Source organism: Parasteatoda tepidariorum, chromosome 8 (genome assembly GCF_982258835.1).
Source record: "Parasteatoda tepidariorum strain Cologne lab strain chromosome 8, Ptep-v5.0, whole genome shotgun sequence".
NCBI lineage: Eukaryota > Metazoa > Arthropoda > Arachnida > Araneae > Theridiidae > Parasteatoda > Parasteatoda tepidariorum.
The window spans coordinates 49,461,857-49,485,861 of NC_141762.1; the positions used below are offsets into that span (position 1 = coordinate 49,461,857).

The 24,005-nt window shown below is 26.8% G+C and overlaps 1 protein-coding gene across 4 annotated transcripts in view; it reads right to left on the minus strand.

The window, feature by feature from the left end:
• The window catches only part of LOC107446916 (uncharacterized), a 42,756-nt gene extending 18,851 nt beyond the window's left edge, over positions 1–23,905 (minus strand). Inside the window, exons 1-11 of one of the 4 annotated variants that reach the window (XM_087150271.1) lie at positions 23,669–23,905; positions 21,406–21,587; positions 19,764–20,079; positions 15,389–15,534; positions 12,673–12,815; positions 10,936–11,148; positions 7,559–7,663; positions 5,804–5,884; positions 5,633–5,727; positions 4,448–4,615; positions 1,289–1,525 (exon numbers count right to left, since the gene is read on the minus strand). In XM_087150271.1, coding sequence (XP_087006397.1) covers positions 1,289–1,525; positions 4,448–4,615; positions 5,633–5,727; positions 5,804–5,884; positions 7,559–7,663; positions 10,936–11,148; positions 12,673–12,815; positions 15,389–15,534; positions 19,764–20,079; positions 21,406–21,504 — 1,603 coding nt within the window. In that variant the 5' untranslated portion in view covers positions 21,505–21,587; positions 23,669–23,905. Of the gene's footprint in view, positions 1–1,288; positions 1,526–4,447; positions 4,616–5,632; positions 5,728–5,803; positions 5,885–7,558; positions 7,664–10,935; positions 11,149–12,672; positions 12,816–15,388; positions 15,535–19,763; positions 20,080–21,405; positions 21,588–22,986; positions 23,244–23,417 lie in introns of those variants that run through there. The other 3 variants (XM_043039196.3, XM_087150272.1, XM_087150273.1) reach the window with 3 other exon arrangements.
• Positions 23,906–24,005: the final 100 nt, after the last annotated feature.

Sequence of the window (24,005 nt, forward strand, 5' to 3'; positions counted from 1 at the left end):
GAATGACTGCACGTACGTATGGGCCCGCTTTATAAAAGGGCTGAAGTCGCATCCTTCGCCAAATATGGCACTACTGAAAAACAAGAAACGCACCCTCGGCCTTAAATTCATATCAGCAAGTGGCATTAGAAAGAACAATAACAATGTTTGAATAGATATCATAGACCATGCTTTCAAAATCTTCAAGAATATCTTCATTATTTTCACAAGCATATGATACTCATCAATTCACAATTTTCAGGTATAATTCAAAAAAAAGTATGTTTCACAATCTTCAGACAATTGAAAGAGTAGTCATGTCTAATGTTTTCCTTACTATCAAATTATCATAAAATTGCTGTTTATGTACAATAAAAAAATAAATTATGCTTCTCAAACTATGAAAACTAAAACACATTACATAGAAATAATTCATAAATTTCAAAAAACTATTTTTGAAATTTATGAATATCTATTGATAACATTTGAAATTTAGGAATAATTATAAATAATTATTGATAATTATATTTATGAATATGAATAAAGAACTTTGGTAATTTATGAAATAATATTTCAGAATTCTAATAATATCTAGCTAAAATTTAAAGTAGGAAAAAATGAAACAAAGCCATTTTTATAATTAATATATTTATCTCAAAATATATGTAACTGTTATATGTGAGCTAGTCATAGAAACTCAGAAAGCCACAAAAAAGAGACATCTTGGGTTAGCTGAGTTGGTGGAGTACAAGGGAAGTGGTGGAACGCCAAAATTGTGGCGTTCCACCACTGCATGTGCCACCTGGCGTAAAGAGAACTAATCCAAATGAAGTTTATTTCTTGAATTTGAATTTTCATCGTTTATCAGAAAGCTAAGGCGAAATTTGGAAGGATAAAATTTATAATAATGAAAAAGAAATAAATTATACTGGTTCAGGCACTATCTTCACTAAACATTAGGTAGGAAAACCTAATAAATGCTTCAATTTTTACATGGTACATACAAACATGAAAAAATGCACTTTGCTTTTAATAAATGTCTCTAATTTATGAAATTTTTTAAAATATGAGAAAATTGGTCTAAACAGCCAAAAAACAGTAGTGACCTGAAATATCTATTAAAATTGAGAGACATAAATTTAATTGAAAAAAGATCAATAAAATGAAATGTTTTATTTCTTTTGATGCACTGATTTTTATTACTCAGCAGTGTACACATGACACTAATAAAGCAAGGTGGAAGCTAAATAATTCTTACACAGATTTTATAACAACAATAAATGATTTAAAAAATTTCAATGTATCTCACCAGAGAATGTTTTTGGCAAAGATGAAGATAATGGGGCCATGTCTAAATAACCATCATGAGTTGTTGACGTTGAAGAAATTGAAGAACAATGATCACGAATCGGAGCCATAGGAATATATCCATCATTGACTTGACTGGAATCATTATTCACAATGTCCATTGAGGAAGACAATTTACTGGTGTTAAGTTCATTGGAAGTAGCAGCAATACTTAGAGGACTCATATTTATATAGCCTTCTGAAAATTTAATTTAAAAGTTAGCAAGACATTGAAAGTATTTTTTTAAAGTTTTTTTCCCTCTATAAATAAATGAAAAAAAATAATAAAAAAAAGAAAAAGGAAAACTACTCATTCAAAGAATTATTTCTTACTAGGAGGCTTCGCCTCCTGCTCGCTGGCGCTCGCCAATCCCTGGAACTGCTTTCGCAGTTCATTTCTGATTGCTTCGCAATCCAATGCTTGCTTTGCTCGCTCATTGGATATGTTCTTAACGTCTAGCTTTTGTATACTTTTTTGAACACTGAAGTTCCGAAAACTTTTCAATGTAGAAAATTCTAAACCTGTGCATTTCAATATTAAGTTGAAATTGGAAACAGTTCGCATATTTTTCTTAATCACACCATTCTAAATTTCAGTTGTTGAGAAAAGCAACTGTTGTAAGTTTTCTTTTAAAGTCTTTCCCACCAGAGGGCTAAAACCATGTGTTGTAAAACAATATGAAATAGTACTGAACGCCGGATGTAAAGCATCGGCTTCGATGAAGATCATTTTGTGAGAATGCTTTTGATAATTCGGTGAGAATTCACCCGATTAGACATATGATACTCACTACGTGCTCTTGCACGACGAAGCCTATTAATTAAAACGTATTAGCGTTTCATATAATATAGATTAGCCACATGATGCTCACTGTGTGCTCTTGCGCGTCGAATCCTATCAATTAAAAAGAAAAATGTTGCCAACGCGAGAAAAGAAATATCATCGGTTTTATTGATACATACGTATTAGCATTTTATATAATATAGGTATTACACAAAAACTTATGGATGAAAAATATGAAATTTTGTAAATATTTTTGTCTAATGTTTAAGAAGATTCTGATATAAAAATGTAAATAATTTTTGATTTTTTTTCCCGAATTGTTTTTATTTTATGACAGTTGTTGAACAGCCGACCCAATTTTTGAGCTTATGACTACTAATTTTTAACTCCTCAGCCTTGTAATTTTGAACCCAATTCAGAAGACAAGGGAACTCTTGGATCAAGTATTGGGAGATATTTTGCCTTCATGGAGGACTTTCTGATGGAACTAATCCGCATTTGCGTTACATGGAGAGGAAGACCATGAGAGCCTCCCATGGTTAGCTTGATGGCAAAGGGACCCTAACCCACTGAAAATTATCTAAAGACTTACAAGTTTTATTTTAAAAACAAAACTAGTAAGTTTCCAAACATAAATGTTATATTTAAGATTGTTTTTCCCCCTTCACATTTTGATAACTTTACAGTATTTTGCTTAGTATTCACTAATATTACAAATTTAGAAAGAAAAACTAGTTATTTTAATTTGAAATAAAAGTTTTTTTTTAAAGAAATTTAATTGAAAACAAAACTAATATATAAAATTACGAAAAATTATATTTCATTAAAAAAATTGCAATAAAAATTTAACCATTTCAAAAATTTAGATAATTTTTCAATAATTTTTAATTTTTTAAATTAATATTTCAGCAAGCAATATTTGTTTTAGATAATTCTTTAAATAAAATATTTAGTAAACTGAAAACAATATAAGTACACACAATTTATCAACATATAAGTGATTAGTAAGATATTTAGGAAAATAATTATTACATAAATTACAATTTAAAATAAATTATTTAAAAATTCTGTATAAAATTAAAACAAATATAAAAATAGTTACTTTTTAAAAAGTTTCAGACTAAAAGAATTGCATTTTCCAGTATTATACAAAATTTTATTTATTTTATATTTGAACTATTTCTTTATTAGTTACTGTTAAATAATTGTATAGGTCAATTTAAATAATAAAAATTTAACCTTCATTTTTTCATAATTCGCTGCATATTTCACAATCAAGGGATATTGTTAATATTCTTGATCAACAGCTCTGAAACTAGTTGTAATTAGTAATTCTGTAGACAGATTAATATATTCTTTAAAAATATTTAAATACTATATCTATAACTATTAATAAAATGTAACTTTAAAAAGAAATTCCTTATATGCACCTATTACTGGCACCTGTCTTACTATTGTTTTCATAAGTTTCAAACCTAGAAATGTTTTAAAAAATTTTCAAGAGATATTTTAACAGTTTCATTTTCAAAAACTACTAAAGATGTTCATTCCCTAAATATAATGTAATGAAGCATTATTTCTTAGAAACTTTCAAATTAAAAATAATTACTAATAATTCTTATTAATTAATATTCTAATAATTAAATTATTTAACCATTTAGTTCTAAGGGTTTAATACTAATACACAAACTTTTCAATTAAACATAAATTTCTAAAATATTTCGAATTATAAAATATTTTCGAATAAATCTACTTTGTTAGAAATTTTCAATAATTTCTAATATATTATTTCTAATACATTATGAGGTACTTTTGTGCAAAACTTAAGGCAATATTTAATATAATATAAATAGTAAAAAAGAATACTCATGACATAAATTGTTATAAACTAAATCAAAGCTCATTCAACCAGGACAAATATTGGTGTTATAACCCAAATAATTAGTCATATTACATTAATTAGTCCTTTAAGAGAATTTTTTAGGTCATTAAAATCTAGGCTCTAATAATAAAAGTGAAAAACAGGATAAATGAAAAAAATCTTTGCTATTACAAAATCATAAAAAGATAGCACTGCCAAATATCTTCGTAAAAGTTAGTCATCTAAATTGTTTTTATAACTCTGCAGTTAAAAGTTATTTTAAATAAAATATTTTCATAGTTAAAAACTACATTGTGTTCATATAAAATGTAAACCTTAATATTAAAAAAATAATAAAATGAAGTTATATTTCATGATTGAACTACTAACTACTATGAATACTCCAACTACTTTACATGATAAATATTATACATAATTTGAGTAAATTAAAAAGATTAAAATAAATTGTACTCTACCAGTAGGGGACTTCATCTCCATATAGTCATTAGGTTGAGTTATCGAAGGCAAGGAACTTGGATATGAAATGGCATCAGAAGTGTTTAAATGTAAAGACATACTAGTTGGAACAGATGAAGATATAGGAGCCATTGATAAATAACCATCAGTAGTACTACTACAACTTCCTGCAAATAAAAAAGATTCAAAAGTTTATTTTTGCACACAAAAAAAAAAAAAAAGAATCATTACTTTTTGATAAGAATACTTTTTGCAAATATTTTAATTACGCATTCAATAAATTAACTGTTTATTAAAATTTTAAAATCAAAAAATTGAGATTTAACAGTTACACTCAAATCCCCAACTATAAAAAAAAAACTTTAAATAAATCATAAAAACAATATTGAACATTTAGCAATAACTTCAAATTTCACTAACATTTCTATTTCTTTCTTTTTTAAACAAAAAGCAAAATAGAATAAATAGAATGAATAAAGGCATGTCCTGAAAGTACCACTTTGAAATTTGGTGGCCTTTTAAACCATGTATTTTGAGATACCTGTGGACTACACATAGGCCTACCTGTGGAAGAATTCAATGGTTATGTTTACATGCTTGTGATGATTGAAAATGCCTGCTAATAGAAAAATCGTACCTAATGTGAACTGTGCTGTCATCAGTTTTCTTACCTTAAAAATCACTGAAATTCATAGCCAGATAAATAAAGTATATGAAGGAAACATTATGAAAAAGGGAACGGTTAAAAAAAGAAAACATTTGAAAATGAACATAATGTGCATGGTTAGGACAAAAGTAGGTCGCATCTGTAATTATTGAAGATTTTGTAAAGAGTGTTTGTGGAAAATTTGATCTCAGACTCCAGAGTTATATGAGCGCAGATTTCAAACGCTGGTAGTACGATAAGAAAAGTGCCTTAACTGACTATGAGTTACATATTTGGACTAGCTTATACAAAAATTTCTCATCATACAACAAGAAAGAAAACTATTTTTGCTGCAGAAAAAACAACAGGTGAAGGAAATCCTTAGCATCACAAAAACTCGGTAAGATAATTAGATGAAGTAGGTTAAAAAAAGTATAAACTTTTATGTAAAAATAAATTTAATATGAGAGAACTTATTTACACTAAGTTTATAAACAGTTTATTTGTATTAAATAATGGAAACTAAACATATACTTGCCTACAGACATAGGCACATAATCATCCAGTTGCTCTTCTTTGATGGGAGGTTCAGTATGAAGTGCTCCATCAGTAGGATGACAATGGATATAACGTCTAAGATTTAAAATTGTTTGCGTTAAATTTGTGAAGCGAAAAATAGATTTATGAATCAAGAGAAATTAATACTCACCCATGAGCAAAATCTGTTTGTTGACCAGCATCAAACTCATCAATAGAAAGAGAACTACCAGCACTATCATTTGAGCTGGGGCTAGAAAATATAAATAAAACATGATTAAAAAATTATTAATAAAATTTAGTTATTTTTGTTATGATAGCTTGTTTTTCTTATAACACAAACCAACTCATTTTCTAAACAAAAACAAACATTATAATGTAAGAAAAAAAATAATGTAAATACCAACTTATAACTAGAAATCAGGGTTGAAAAAAAAAAAAAAACTTTTCTTTTGTTGGTTTAAACCTTTTTTTTTTCTTTTTTTTTTTAATATTATAAGCCCTTAATTGAAATTAATCAAACTATTCTTAAGTATTTTATAGAATTAAACTATTTCATTTAACTATTAACTAATGTTTTCAATAAACAATTCAAAAATAGCAAAATTTATAAAGCAAGTAGTGAATTCAAATGAACTTATATGTACGGGAAACTTTCAAAAATGCTAAAAAATTTTCCTAATAATATTGCCAGATTACAAAATATGAAAACTGAAGTGCAAATTGAGCTAAAAGCGTAAATAGAGGGATTTTGTTTTATGGTACGTTCTTACTGGAGTACTGAAGCGGGTTTGACTTTTTAGCTACCAAGGAACGGCACGAAAATGGATGAACGCAAGGTTATATTATACTGGATATGTATACTGGATAATTTAAAGAAGTTTACAATTAATAAGGTTGATATTTAATTATACAAATTTAAAAAAGAAAGAGAGAGAGACTATGACTTGTTCATTTTGCACAGATTTGTCCAAATTGGATTTGCACGTGAAAAAATATAAATCAACAAACAAGTTGTTAATCAATTTATTGATAATAACATACAATTAACTTAATGACTTTATATAGAATTTAATTACTTTAGTTGGGTATCCAATGTTTTTTTAAATCAAATTTTGAAAGAGTTTTGATTTCACTATTTGTTTTTTTGGATAAATAAACATTACTACATATTCCTTTAATTCTATTCATTTGACTAAAAATGGTATTTAAATAGATTCTTTTTAGAAACATTAGAAATCAAAGTAATTACTTTATTCATATCAAAATTAAAATAATTTCTTTTATTGTATAAATCAAAAAAGCAGATATTTCTTCTTTTTTTAATACCTAAATCCAAAAAATTAAAATTAATATTATCATCATGATTACGAAGCAAGATTAATTTTTCAGGAAAAATAATATTTAATGAATTTTTTTATTTGAGGAAATTTTACTCATTTCAGTTTTTACAAGATCGAAACAAAGAATTTTGAAGTGTAAATTAATAAAAGAAAAGTTAATAAGATTTTGACTCTAATAATCATTATTCTTAAGGGAGAAAACAAAGTCTTTCATTGGTTTAATATTATAATGTTCATTAAAATCTCTTTCCATATAAGAAATAACATTTAAATTTACTTTGTTACTATTAAGAGAGTTTTTACTACTTCTTGATCTCATTTACCTCGATTTGTACGCTTAGCTTTAATAAGGAAAAATGAGTAAGTTGAGGAGTTATTAAAGTTAATCTGTGTATGTTGGAAGGTATCGTTAAGCCCATACGACAAAATTGTTTTGTATAAAAGCATGTAGTAATTTTCTTTTTGTAGTCTTAAATTGATATCTTCCACTATATCTAAACTATATTTACTATATTTAAAGAAATTTTCAACACTATTGCAATGTTAAATAAATTTATAATGAATAAATGCTAAAGATTCTCTACCTTAGAGGGTTATGGTTACCAGGAGGTGAGCAGGACACCGTTCTGGAATAACTACTATTATGTGGCCTCAATGAATCATACACAAATTGATGTGAATAAATTCCTCTGAAAAATAGAATAAAATGATCAAAATTAAAAAAAGTACAAAGAATAAAAAAATAAACATTTTATTTAATACTACAGATTGGGCATAAACAATTTAATCTCTGCTAACTAGTATAATAATCTTATACGATCAGTGCTTACATACGCATGTGAGACCTGGACAATCGCGGAGATGAAAATATGATAGCTAGTTTTGAGAGAAAAATACTGTGAAGCATTTTTGGTGGAATAAGTAAAAACGGTACCTGGTTTAGAAGATCAAATACGGAACTCTACAAAGCATATAAAGAACCTGATGTCATTAAATTTATCAAAATTCAAAGGATTAAAAGGGCAGGCCACATTATAAGAATGGAGGATAGCAGGACAACCAAAAAAGTTTTCTGTGCCAGGCCAACAGGTACAAGAAAAAGAGGACGACCAAACCTAAGATTTTTAGACTGCCTTGAAAAGGACCTACAAATTTTAAAGATAATTAACTGGAGAACCTTGGCTAAGGGAAGAATGTCTTGGCATAGGCTTGTTGAGAAGGCCATGGCCCATCCTGGGCTGTCGTGCCAATGAGAAGAAGAACTAGTATAATAAATTTAAAAATAAAAGTAAATATGAAAATATGCAACAAAATACAAAAAATTTATAGATTTTAATTTAATATCAAATGATAATTCATTGATAGATAATATAAACCAGTAATTATCACCTTGTTCTTGTAAGAGACTAAGGCCAAGCAATTAGATGTGTCTTGTGTCAAAAATACTTAGTAAATATTTGACATTATTGAAGCAATTGTGAGTCTAATTACCTCAAAAAGGCATGTAAAAGTCATTGTGACTGCTCTTAAAAAAAAAAAAAAAAAATCGTAATTTTAAACAGTATTTTTTTTTTTTTTTGAGTATATCACTTCCAGTTTCGTAGATTACTGTAATTTATTTTATTCCATCTACTGCAAGTTACTTATTTATCTTTCAGGCTATTTCAAAAATGTTGTAAAACTGTACAATATTAATGAAATTAGATTAAGCAAGAGTAACGTTTGTTTTTAAAAATAATATAAACTTGATTCTTAAATAAAGCATTTGAAAACATTTCTGTCAAAAATAACGATAATCTGATTTATTTCAGTGCCATAATTAAAATTGAGTTTAAACTTTGTTAATACTTTAATCAAATGAAATTTAAGATTTATTATTCAATTCCAGGTTCAAATCCTGGCAAATGACTAATCTATTCCTAAACATATTTACCCCTACAGACATTAAAAACAACTGAGCCACAATGACATAGTGGTTAAAGGCGTGAGCTTGAAAGAAAGACAGAATTCGATCCTCATTGTCAGCTTAAAGCTCATCCAAGTTCAGATTAATCTGTACTAATTAGTCCAAGAAGTTAAGCCACTTTATTCACAATGTGAACAGCATGCTATTGGTCAACTACTTGAGGAGTCTAAACTTCTACAACCACCAGGTTCACAACAGGTTATGGCAGAAATTAATCAATCAGCAGGAACTTTATCTCGAAATGTAAATCAAATGTGGATTAATTTCCTAGATTAGTCTCAGAAGATTTTTGTCTTTCGATTTAGGTTAAAAAATTACAAGGATAGAGAGATGAAATTTATTGCTTCATCCATTAAGATAGGATTAATATATGCTACAACAGTTTTGGAAGAAAAGAACTTTGCATAGCAGCATAAAATTTTAGAAACCTATTTTCCAAACCATAAATTAAATATTAATTACAAATTTAACCAAAATTAAAATTATTAATTTTCAGACGAAATGCCAGATTATACAAAGTATATATTATATTAAAAATACTTTTTTTTAAGCAATTATTTAAAATAATTTCACTTACAATTAGTTACATTATTTACGGTAAGTTACATAACTTTTCGTTATGTTTCAAGATAACATTACTAATTGAACCCAAACCATTTCCAAAAAATAATTTAACTATTTATTACTTGGTTAAAAATTGTAATTTGGTTTCATAATTTTACCATTACTTAATATTTTTAACTAAAATGTTTCTTTAGACTTGAATGCTACCAAACATTATTTTTTCAAATAATTTGTTTACAACTCTTTATTTGTGACTACAGTAATCGTGAATTTAAAAGCATTTAAATAAATTTACAAAGAAAATGCAAATTTTTGAAGCAACTCAGCTGTACCATATAAAATTGATTTTCTTTAAAATAGTAAATAATTATAAGACCCTTAATTATAGTATGATAGGAAAATTTTATGATAGGAAAATTTATCAATCTTTTCTCATCGCAATATTTAAAAATATAAATAATTCTGAAAGTAATGGATTAGAATAGATAACTTCAATCACTTATGTACAGTTTGAAGATGGTCCCCAAGTTCAACATAACAATTTATGGAGTTTTAGAACTGTTAAGTCTTATGATAGAATACAGGAGGAATTTAGCAGAATTCATAGAAAAGTGGTACGCCTGTATGATGCCCATAGGTTAACAAAATAAAATGATTGAGAAAATACTATTCCAAAATCGAATTGCAATTTATGGAATGACTCTCAAAGTTTGGTTGAAGAGCACATTCCTAAAAATGCTTTTTCATTTCAACATAATCAAATATTTAAAAACAGATTTGCTTTATCATTGATAAAAATAAAAGGACCAATAAAATTTTATACACATATGCAAAAACAGTCAACATAACTAGAACATTAGAGAAAAAATTAGTTTTCAAAACAAACTTAAACTAAGAAAATTCACTTTATAAAATAGCATCTAGTAGAAAAGGAAGAAAAGGAAAAAACTAAACTATTGCTTATTTAGAATATTTTATCATGCAAATATATCACTCTCAAATGATTAATAAAGCCAGTTATCTGATATTCACAGGTCCAGATGTCTATTGAAAAATCCAAGACTTCGAATTATTGGGAACCCTTTTCAAGTAGTTTTGAATGTATAAGCATTCAGCTAGGAGTAGAATTACTCAAAATTATTAGCATCTAAAAAAGAGATTGAGAAAATAAAACACCTTTGTTTTTTTTCTATCAGAAATAATGATACAATATTACGAAAGAAAAATCAATATATTTTTTTCCTGTTTAATTGTAGTTTTCTATCAGTTCAAATTTTGATTTATTGTCATAAGAGTAATAGGGTTGAATTGAATGCGGGGTTTATAGGCCACAGTTATAGGGTAACATCAATCTAGTATGTATGCTAGTAATCTTTTGATGCTTAGGAGCCGTCAAATTGAAGTTCGATTGTATTTTAAGTATGAAAATACCTGTTATTGACTTGCTGTCCTTCACTAATAGTGCGAGATCTTGAGGGCATACTATCACAACGATCTCTGATACCTCCATAAGATATAGTTTGTGGACTAACTACAGCAACTGGTCTTCTAGTTGCAATAGGTCTGGAATTTTCACTGTTAGATGCACTCCTTGGTCTTGAAAGAGGACCCAGATCTTCATGCTCCCGACAAGATTTCATCGCACTAAAAACAATGGTAAAAGAGCTAATTTAATTTTCAAGAATTATTTAAGCTAGTTTTATGTGGCTGAATTTATTAGATCAGTCTTAAGAAGCAATCTTTATAAACTTAAGATTAACAATTTTAGATCAACCAAGATTTATAACAAAAAATAAATTCCTAGAGTTCTGACTTTTGCGACAAAAACTAATCTGTTGATACATGATTTATGCAGTCTAAAAGAAACTTTTCTGTTTTAGAACTAGATAGAGCAGAACAGTAAAAATTGCACCATCTATTATAGTAGACTTAAGAAAATTTCTTTATAAAACAATGTCCAAAATTAGCAGGGCTGAACAATGTCCATGAAATTCATGACCCGGAGGAAGTCGGCCACCAAAAGTGGGTTTTCTAGAATGTAAAACAATGTCTAAAGGTACTAGCAATTTAGCTAATTTATTATTTTTGTAAAACTGAAAAAACTAATGAATTGAAACCCTACTAATATAGGCTGGTCTTGAACTAATTAAACAGGGTGCTTAGCCAAATTATTCAACAAAAAATAAGCATCTTTTAAGCACTTTTCAAGCACTCAAAAAATATTTTCTAGCACTTTAAAAAAAAAAATATCACAATTAGGCAGGATTGGAAAGTTTTTAAAAATTGACTGTTTTTTCTTGTTTCAACCATCATGTCAAAAAAAAAACTTTTGGCATTATTTTTGACAATTGTCAAAAATCTCGAAGTTTTGAATCATGTAAAACAAATGGCACTTTCATACGCTACGGACCGACAATACATCAAAATAGATTGGGGTTGAATTAACTGTGAAAATGTTAAATAGAACAATGTGAACTGCGTCTTTTTGCATGATTCGTAGCGAAAATCGAAAATCAACATGGAAAAGGTGTGCTATTTATGTTTTTCAAACATAACTTTTAAAAAGGATATTATGGTAAAATTAATACAATGATTCAATGGAAAACAAATAGACATAACTAACACTATTAAGTAGAGAGAAACCAAAGTCAACCAAACCAATCAACTTGATAAAAATTTAAGGAAAGTTTGACTACTAAGCAATTTTTATTTCTTTACAAAAATTCTTGGCCATCAAAACATGGAGATAGCAACAAACAGAAAATTACAGTATCGAAAATCTAATAAGAAGAGTGGTAGAACATTTGGTTATCTTAATATGTGGGTCTTATATAGGGATATTATTAAATCATATCACTATGGGAGAAACTATCTCAGTAAATTAATAATAAAGGAAATAAACCTTTGAGCGAAACCATTGGGGCCATATTTTTCAATTTGTGGCAATCCTTCATATTTTTAATATATAGAATTCAATTCCGTTTGAAATAAAGTATTTTTAAATATGTACAGTAGGTTTACGTGCCCTATTTCATAATTTAAAATATTAGATTAACTTAAATTTATATACAATCAAAAGCAATAACATATCATTGAATGTGGAAAAGTTTTAAATAATTTAAGAGTTTAATAAACTTTACACCATTTGTAATAAACTGATCTCCTTACTTAAGAGTGACTTCATGCATATTTTGAGCTATGACAACATCTTCAGTTTCAAGCCACAATTCCCCAGCTCCAGTTACGGAAGATCGACCAAGTTCAATAACAAAATAATTGTTAGTATGCCCGCATCTTCTTATACTCATCAACTAAAAAATAAATGAAATTTTTAAATTGATTACGCAGCTTTATGCTAACAATGCTGGCTAAATTAATGTTTATTTTCAAGATATAAACCAAAATTAATATTTATTTCCAAACTATAAACTGCTCAAACAAGTTACCTTTTTTTAAAAAAAAATCATATTTTAAATAAATAAAAGCATTAAAATTGAGATTCAAGAAAATATTTAATACTTACTATTTATTAAACATAATATAATTGATATTTGCTTTAAAGGAAGTTCATAGTGCACAGCTTAAGAAGTTAAAAAAAATACAAATAAAGTATGTTAAAAGTCTTTCAATTACTTTTTTTACCTTATACAGGATTAATTCTAGGCGGGGTTTGCGGTGCGCCCCATTTGCCTATCTAAAAAAAAAAAAAAAATTTGACCCGCATGCCCTACAAATCTGAACATGCGCCCCGATATATTAAACAACGTATATTAAACGACTTTTATGTCTTTTTTTTTCCTCCTTGGTAAATCCACGTGGTTTTCTGTTAGTTCTCTCAACAGAAATATATTGTGTTTCAGCCGGAATCAATCTGGTTTTTTTCCTGACCCTTCCCCTATAGATTTTCAAATTGTATATAATAGGGGACAGTCGGGTAGCCCCGCCCACTTAAAGAGTATTGCTTATATTCCTGTATAATATTGAGTAATAATCAATATTTTTGTATGTTTCGATTGTTTTATCATCTAATTAAATAATGCAAAAAGAATAAACCAAAAAAATGGCTTAACTTAAAAAAATAGAAATTTAAAAAAAAACATGTTTCTCAGCTCTTTTCAAAATGTGTCTGGTAGCCCCGCCCAGTTACAAAAATTATGTTTTTTGACTGCTTTTTCAGGTGTAAATGAAAATGACCAATGTATTGACAATAGATAAACCTCATTTATCATTTTTATCACAAATACTTGAGTACATCAAATACTTGAGTATATCACGAATATTTTATCATAAATACTTGGAAACTTTGAAAATAGTCTTTTTTTAATATAACAATTAATGTCCAATGGCCCATTTACTTGAAAAAATATTCTATACATATGAAATTGGCAGTGGGCGGGGGTACCTGACACTCCCCTATATGTCATATGACAAACATTTATACATTATTACGACATGCGTTTTTTGAACTTGAGTTATCACTTTTTTGAAGCACTCGATTCATGATGATTTCATCATAATTTTAAGTCATTTGATAATTTTTTCGCAACGTTCAAAATTCAAATTTGAGTTATCACTATTTGATGCATTAGATTCTACCACAATTTCTCCTCGTTTTATGATAAGTTTTGCGTCAGTTATATATCATTTTAACAGCATTTTTTACATGGTTTTTATATTCGATATTTTTAATATGATGCTATTACAAAAAATGTAATAAGAGTTTCAATTTCTCCTAAAAGGATACTTAAAGAATATATAATGTTATTTTAATTTCATTCATGGGAATTAGTTTATGGCAAATACTGTTTACAGGGGTCTATCTAGGTTTTTCTGAGAGGTACCTATTTTGTGAAAATTTAGACATAATTTGTGAAAAATTAAAAATATCAAAAAATCCACACAAAAATATGGATTTATCGTTTCGTAAGGGATACAAAAATAAAATTTTAAGAAAAAGTATTTTGTATCCTAAAGTTGAACTTGTGAAGGTACGGCTAAATGGTAGTAAATTCGGCTTGGACAGACCCCTGGTTTACATTTTCATTCCCTCACTTATCATTCCCGCATTGTGAGAAAATTAAACTTTTGTAATTTATGAAGTTACTTTCTAAGAATGTATTAATAATAAATGTTTTATTCTCTCTAAAGAGATAGTTTAAGAATATATAGTGTTATTTTAATTTTATTTATGAGATTAAGCTTTAAAAACAAAAATTTTCTAATTTTTTTACAGTAAAAATATTAAATTTTAGTGACGGTCAAAAAAAAAAAAAAAAATTTCTTTCACGTTATTTTATATAGCAGTTAAAGACAGATATATTTAAATATATGCATTGAAATTATTTTAAACATGTTTATAATTAAAATTATTATTCCTGTGTCTTGTTACCACTTTCTCACTTTAAAAAAATAATAATAATCTTAGTATACTTTTAAATATTAAACATGACAGATATGGATGTTGATGGTGATAGGGAGTTATTGTCTCCCTAAATATTTAGACAAATAAATAAATATTTTATGAATCATCAACTTAATTCATCAAGAAAAAACAAGAAAGAGATAAAAATAATCTCTTTGCAAATATTTAGCAGATAAAAAATTTCTACTTGTGTATGAAATTTAGAGAACTATTGTGAGTTTATTTTAATTTGGTTCCTCTCAAAAACTAAGCCACTGTGATGTTCATGGTGGCAGATTTGTTTTTGTTTTTTTTTAATTTTATTTAGTACCTTCTTCTGTATTTAATTACAAACAAAATTGGAAATTTCTAACAATTTTTTTTTTCCAGTTGTCTCTAACTGAAAATAGCCTATTTGTAGAGAAGACCCATTAAGAGACAAAATGTAAAATCAATCATTACAATTGAGTAAACTAAACTTACAGGAAATTCCAGTGTTTCTGGATTATCAGACTGATCAACCTTGACTAAAGCCAAAGCACTAGGGGTTAAACATAGTCGATAGAGCCCCTTCATATTGCGTGAAGATGCTAACGATTTATCTCCAACCGTCACCTGCCAAACATGTTCTGGAAAAAATAAAGTGATTTTTAATTCACAAGCTGGTACTTTATATAGGTTTTGTGAAAATAGTTTATCAATTGCATAACCTAATATAAAATCCCAAAATTGTTTATTTTTAAAAAAAGTGGTGTTTGAATATTTGTTAGAGATGGTACACATCCTAGCATGTTTTTTAGTATTTTCCACTTGGTGTAATTAGTTCCACAGCTGATGATATGTTTAGATCATTTTAAATACTTTTGTAGCTGTTGTAACAGAAATAATTGTGCAAAAGTACGGATTACAACAGGTATTAATCTAAGATTTCCTATCACGCATGCGTTTCGAGATTTCAAGAAAAGCAATAGAGAATATTGTGAAAAATATTTGTTGAATATAAAGGTTCTGGTCTGAAGAAATAAATTTTTTTAATAACTTCTATATATTTCTATAGTGATATATATTTTACAGGCATAAGAATAAAATTTTTTAAAAAGTTACAAAAAAATTTAATTAGAAATTTATCTTATATCCCTTTGAAAAAAGTTCCAAGGTCTTGAAAGTGTTGTATTTCTATTCACTCACTATCTTGAAATGCATTATAGTTGAAAATATAAGCTCTCGACTGTTATGAAGTACATTTGACTTAAACTTACTAGTATTACTTATAAACATTATGTAATGCTGCTTAGTAAAACAAAAGAAATGTACATTCTTTTGCTGTACATGAGCAAAACTAAATTTCACTAGCTTTAGATCTTCCTTAATTTTTTATAGTGTTTTTTCAATTAGTGCCATAAAAATTTACTCCATTTTTAAAATCCTGATTTTTTAATACATTATCATGACAAACAATTTTAAATAGAACTTTTGAGTAATAATCTCTAGATCTTCTTTTTCTGACCATTTTTTAGAAAATCTTATGGCTTGGACAAGGCTCGTGTTAAGCATTTGCTACCTCGCCAAATGCGATCAAATCCGAAATTTGGCAAAACAAATTGTGTTTTGGCAAAGAATATTGGCTAATGAGTATTTCTAAAATAATAAAAACAGATTCTCCTCAATCCTGAAAACTACATCAATACGAATTTTATCTGAACAAATCTTGTATCTAAGAATGTAAGGAATAGTGATTTGACCGAATACTCTGCAGCCGAGCAGCAAAATTAAAATAAAATAAAAAATCATTAACACATTATTTTTTATATAGAAATAAGTTTAGGCGCTTTTAATAAATAATCAAAATTTAACTGTATTATTGGTATAAGGTAAAGGGAAAAAAAACTTTAATAAAAATGCAAGACACATAAAACACGAATAACAGCTATCAAAAAATATATATATAGTTGAAAATTTACAAAAAAAAAACCTAGAAATAGAAAGAAAAAAAAATATCTGTGGCTACCTTACACATCTACCTTAAACACCTTAAATCAGTATGATGTAGAATTACATTATTCAAATAACTTATCTTCTACAGTTATTCTTGTTTCTTCGAATGATTACATCGCTACAATAAAAAATAAGCGAGACAGTAAAGAATTCTTTTATTAAAAATAAGACTTGTATGAAACGTTTAACTTAAAATGAAATATATATACATTTAAAAGATAGTCTGATAGAACCAAATGTTGCTTCAGGTTTATCCTTATATTACTACTCTAGTCTAAGAAGTTATCAAAAATGATCCCCAACATATTTCTATTTATTTTCCTCCAAGATGATAAAACATCTACATTTTTCATCCGATCTCCCATTCATTGCTCGTTTACTTCTCTCCCCAACTGTAAAATTACTCCTGATTTGAATTTTATAAAATAGTTCAGTTTAAAGTAAATTTATATTTTGATTTGAATTTTTCAATGGGAAAAAAATTAATCATAAAAAAATTGTTAAGATTTGCCTTTGGCTAATAATTTGAAGTTGTTAGTGCAGGTCTTGTTTCAATAATGTAAAGCAAAGTGAATTAAGGACAAATAAAAGCATAAAAAATGGATATACTATATTGCAGTCCTATAAATAAAAACCTTTTTCTGTGTGCAAATGCAGAATGATGGAAAATCATAATGAGAAAAAAAGTGGTGCAACCAATAAAGGAAAAGAAAACAACCTTGAACAAGATAACAAAGGCTTAGCCAATAACTTCTGATATTATTGTTAGGCAGTTTCTAAAATCGATGGTTTCATTAAAACATACAAAGAATATCACATTTGAATCATTACTTTTTCGTTTCACAATGCTACCAGCGATAAAATTAACGTTGTTTAGTCAATCTCCTTTTCGGCAATTATCACATATTTTTTTCAATATTTTAAAAAGACATTTTGTCTGGGGAATTTCAAATGTAACATTTAAAAAATCACTTTTAGAGGAACTCTGTGGGGATTTTATGGTAAATCCATGCAATTTCCTAAATCAGACTATAGCGGAGAGATTTTTATTTAGTTTTTAAAATCTTGATATTTCTTTTTTAAAAAAATATGCTATTACAATCCAAGAATTTCAAATTCCGACTATAAAATTTTTTTATTATTTTTTGTTTTTTGTCTTTTTTTTTTGCTGCTTGAGAGTTATGAAGACTTCATTGCAAATCCGTAAAAAAATTTGAAAGTCTAAGGAATTTTGAAACTAAGTGTGCAATTTTCTTGGTAGTTATAAGTTCATACAAAATGTGACAGAAATAAGTAAATTTTTTACAATGTGCTGTACAGGGTGCGTAGCCAAATCTTTGAATCAAAAATAAGCACTTTTTAAAAACTTTTCAAGCACTTTACAAAAATTTTCAAGCACTCAAAAAATTCATATTCAATCAGTGATATCATTGAAAAACAAAAACTTTTTGCAAACAGTTTTAGCATTAAAAAAAAACCCAAAAAGAAACAGACGTAAATCGAAACAATCAGTACTTTCCCACATCATCGAGTGAATTCAACTTGACCCTGAACTCAGAACAAAAGTACCCGTACCCCCTACGTCAAAAAAGTGTTAGAAGTAAAATAAACAATAATAAAATCAAAATAAATTAAGAAGAAAAACATTTCATAAGGATCTGATATTCTCCATCCGAATTGGAGCACTAGGGTTTCGGTTTCAAGTCTGTGCGCATGCGCAAGTCATAACGTGGGTACGACTTGAAGTCAGCGTGAATGATTACGTAGCAAACACCCCATTTTTCGTGAAATGCATGGGATCCACCAGATATCACTGAAGGGGAAAAAAAAGCACTTTTTAAAAACGCCAGCTGAAAAATGCACCTTTAAAAGCTTTTAAAAACGAAATGCCCAAAAAAGCACCTTTAAGTACTTTTTACAAACGCTACGCACCCTGGCTGTAGTAAAAACTGTGGTCACAAAAACTGCTTTATTGATTACTAAACTTTTAGACTATATAGCAACAGAAATAAGATAAGAATAAAAAAAATGGAAGTATAGCAAAAATTTCAAAAAAAATTAAAACTGATAACACCTACATCATACATATAATTTAGCTAAGAATTTCATTCATTTAAGAATTTTTAAATACAGAAAAATCTATAAACAAGCACTTTCGAAATGGAAAAATAAATATCAGTCTTACAACAGATGTTAGCAAATAAACTTTTATTTAAGTCATCATATAAAAATGCACATTTATTCCCACAAAAATTCATTTCTACAATTTAAAATTACTTTTTCATTTGAAAATATAAAAACAAAATAAAAGATTAATCAAATACAATTTTAAAAAATGGGTTTTGTTAAAGGATTGATTAAGGAATTTTCAAATTTTGTGAAGGATTCTTTTTTGAGGTTTTGATTTTTTTGAAAAATACTTAAACAGACAATTTTTAAACCTTGTATAATGCCATCCATCAAACGGTTAATATAAAATGTTGATAGATAATAATAAATGCAAAGATTTAGCTGAAAATATTAGAAAGCTGTTTAAAATTCTGATGTTATTTAAGAAAACATTTTGTATTTGTTAGGATATTAAAATTATGTTTCAGGTACTTAAAAACATTTGATGTTTTCGATTTTTAAATATATTTTAATTGAGTTTTAAATATTTTCCTTCAATTTTCTGTTAACAAATAGAGAATTGTACATTTCATTTCCAAATTTTTTTTAATTTCCCTTCAATAACTACTTTATATTTAAAATTTCCTTACATGATAATTAGGAAGTTTTATAAAATTTCACAATCAGCATTCTTTAGAAACATCTCTGAAACAGTCAAAAATAAATTTTAAAAAAAAGTTTGGTAGATACTTACCAAACTTTGGTTTTAATTTAGCACCACCGTTCATGCATGGACCATCAAGCTGCAATTCCAACATGGCATTTAACCAGTCTTCTCGAGAATTTTCATTATCCGTAACAACAGAAAAACAATCGTCTTTAGTGTACAATGCAATAGCAAATTTGTGCTTTGCATCTATTTTACGGTTTATATTAAAACAAGTCTTTATAGATATGCTTCTTTTTGCAACACCTCCAGCTTTATATTTCTTCTCACTGTCATAATATTCTAACCTTGCAGGTCCACTATCAGATTCAGTTCTTAAAACAAAATACTTCTTTTTCATAGTCTGAAAAATAAAAGAAAATCTTTTATACAAAAACTTAAAATTAAAAGGAGCTTAAGTGCAAAGATTTTATTTTCCCTTTATTTCAAACTCTGAATTAAATTTTCATGACCTTTTAAGCAACTATAATACTGTTAATAATTTTCTTTAATGAATCTATTATCATAAACAATAAAATTCCTTTACTCTTTTTAGAAATTTAAATAACCATGTATAAGCTAAATATTATTTCTTAAAAGCTTTATACATTAAGTTTGTTAACTTAAATATTTAAAACATGTTCTCAAAACTGTTTATACAAAATGTAACTACCATGATATTTTGCGAACATATTATTAAACTGATATTTATTTCAGGTTATATCTGTGGTGGAAAAAAATAACATTTTAACGGATACACAAAACTGTGTTCAAATGTTAAACTTTAAAATGATACCGTCTACTCAGTTGCTTCATGAAGGTTCTTATTAATATCATTTAAGCAAGAACTCTCTATTACGTCTATAAATGGCAACAAGCACATAAACTTTTTTTTTTTTTAAAGTCCCTCTTAGCATTTTAACCTGACAAAGTGATGAACGTGGATATTTAATAAATTATAATTTTTCAAAACTCAGATAAAGAAATAGAAACTCATCAACTTTCTAGTAAAGTAAAAAATAACTATTTAAAGCAGTTCAAATATTATGTAAGCACTTAAGATAAGAGATACATATGTAAGATAATAAAGTCCCATTATGTCAGAAAACAAATTATAAATAGAAAAATAATTTCATTTGAAATAAAAATCCTTATTAAAAAGAAAAATCATATAAGCACAGTGGAGAAAGGAAAAATTGCAATTTGTTTCATTCTTGCTCACAAGAGAGTCTGAAAGCTTTAAAAATATAGTATGTTTACATAACATTTTAATGGCCCTTTACCTCATTTTAATTTTTAAAAAAAAAAACTTTAAAAAGATTAAATTTACTCTTAAGCTGCATAAATTTCCATATCATTAATTTTGAATACTTCTTAAACAAATCAAATAAGTTGCTTTTATAGTTAAAAATTAGTAACCTTAATTTTAAATGTCATTGTCCATCAAATCAATTTGAGCATATTTACTAAATAAAGAAATTTTTTTTTAAAAAAACATCTTTTTAAAATAGTTACTCTTGAAGAAAATGTCAGTTTTTTTTTATTTTATTAAATTGGCCAATCAAAATTATTCTATAACATTAAAACATACATATGGATCAATATTAAAGATTTATATTTAAATATTAATAGCATGCAGTTGAGTATAACTAAATTACAGAATGCAGCTTAAATGAATTAATAAACTTACTTTTAGTTTTCTAAGAATCCCAGCCTTTCGAATGTCAGATAGTAATCCAGATCCTGCTGGATTAGCCATATTTGACTTATCGTCTTTTTTATCAGACATAATTTTAAAAGTCTAGAAGACTTTTTTTAAAAAGAGTTACATTTACATTGTTGGTAGTAACTTAAAGATCATGCTGCATTATCCTAAAAATAATTACAAGAAGTAAGAATCAGGAAATCATTAAAAAAATTTATAAACATTTTTGTTATCCTTTAATTATTATGCAGAAGCAATTTTTTTCTAAACATCCAAATAATTTAGATATAATTCTTAAATACATAACTGCAGGAAAAAATTATATTATTACACAGTGATATAACCTTGATAACAACTAGCTTCAAAGAAATGTATTACTTGCGAACAAATCATTCATAAACAGACTTAATTAGGTGTGGATAACCTCTTGGAGTGAAGAGTCACTTACACAGCAGGTTGCCCAAAGAAGGGTCATGTGTACACTTGCATATTTCATATATTTGCATGGCAAAAATTTTCTTTTAAACTTTTCAAAAAAATATGTAAAAAAATTTTTTATGTCCTAAGAAAATTGATTTAAAAAAATTACTAATTTTTGCAATATAAATATTAAAATTTTTCTAATTTGATATTTAAAACGGTAGTTGAGGAATAGTAACTATATTTTAAAAAAATTATACATGATTTTTTTCTAGTTACAGTTTTTCACAATCACAAACATAAAATTTTTAAATAAAATTTTACTTTAATCTTATTAAAACACTCCTATCTAAAGATTTTTTCCAACCTGGATTCCCACAAAACTAAATAGGAAAAAAAAATTGCAAAAATTGTACTTTAGGAAAAAACAGCGAAGTTGAAAGATAATAAAAATCTATCATGAAATTCATATTTCAATCAAGATGAGATGTTTATAAAGACAGAAAAAAGATTTTTATTTTCAATTGCACTTTCAAATGAGATAAAATAATAATGCTTCAAAGTGAAAGTAATTTAGTGGAAATATTTATCAACGAGAGATAATACTTTAACATACCAATCAGTCGCAACTTAATATTTTAATAAGAACCTCAATCTAACACTGATTAATTATTCAAATGAAATCTTCAGACAAATTCATTAAGATAAAATTTAAGGAGAGAAAGAAATTCTAGAAAAAAATTTTACTTTGAAAGTTTTGAGTTTCTTATACAAAATGAAATCATATATATATTTTATATGAAGTGAAATAATATATTTTAATAATTTTGAAAACGAAATATCCTAAAAGATTATCATGTACAGTTTAATTTACAGAGCATATTGTTTTTATGATGAGAATGACTGATAAAACTAAAAATATCAATATAAGCTAATTCTAGATCAACAAACTTAAACCTGACTTTACTTGATAAAACAAATTTTAAATAGTTAAAAATATTATCATTAATGACAAACACACAAAAACTAACATGAATATGTTGAAATATGATTAGATGATGAGCATACTAATTACTGAACACAGAAAAATAAAATGATTTTATTTAAAGAGTAATTATAAAAAAATTGTTTGAAAATATAGCATACTTAAAAAATATAAGAAAAGTGAAATAAATAACTTATTGCTTGGTAAAAAGAGTGTTTTTAAACATAGTTATATAATTAGAAATTCATAAATAGCAAGCTTTTATACACATTTTTTAAATTGTATTTTCGAAAATTTTAATTAAGATAAATAATAAATGAAAGAAGAGACAAATTATAAGAAATAGATTGATAAACAAAACCGAACATTTCCTAAATAACAATCACGTCATGTGCGTAAACGACCTCGTCATGGGAATTTGTTTACCAGGAAATGTTCAATGCGCCGATAGCATGAATAAAAACATAATAATAAATTTTTTTTCAAATTATTCGTAGATTTTTTAACACTTAATCTCTAAGTTAAATAAAAAAAATCACATTTTTGAAACAATTTAATATTACTATACAACGAAACATGTGAAACTACTAACTGAATCATGTAATCCTTGGAGGGGTGGGACGAAAAATATTACGTACTGCGACAAGACGAATTAGATGGGGCTTAAAATATTTGTTGGCGATTATACAACATTATCTAAACAACAACCATAATATGATCGAAATGAAAAACTACTGAAGGATATCAGACGACAAATGAATTTCAGTTCTGAAATACGAAAAAGAATAACTTTTCCTTGATTTGCAATACTGGATCCATTCCAAACAAATAAAAGTTGTTTACCACGTAAATTTACAACTCCAAACGAGAGGTGGCGGTACTGCAAAATACTTAAAATATCATTGAATTACGTAATACTGAGTACTTCTTTGCATATAAACAATCTAAATAAATTGATATTTTTAGCTTAGAATATCAAATCATGTATTCGATATAATGTCAGTTAAATTTTGGTACTGTCTCTTAATATTTATATTCGCAATGAAAAATTGGCCCAAGCTCATTTATCATCAGTAGATCATTTATTTTAATTATTTACAAAAAAATAATCAATTTAGAGGGCTTGTAACAGATTAATAATATATTTCAGAAAGATAAACTTTTTTTTTTATTTGCGCAA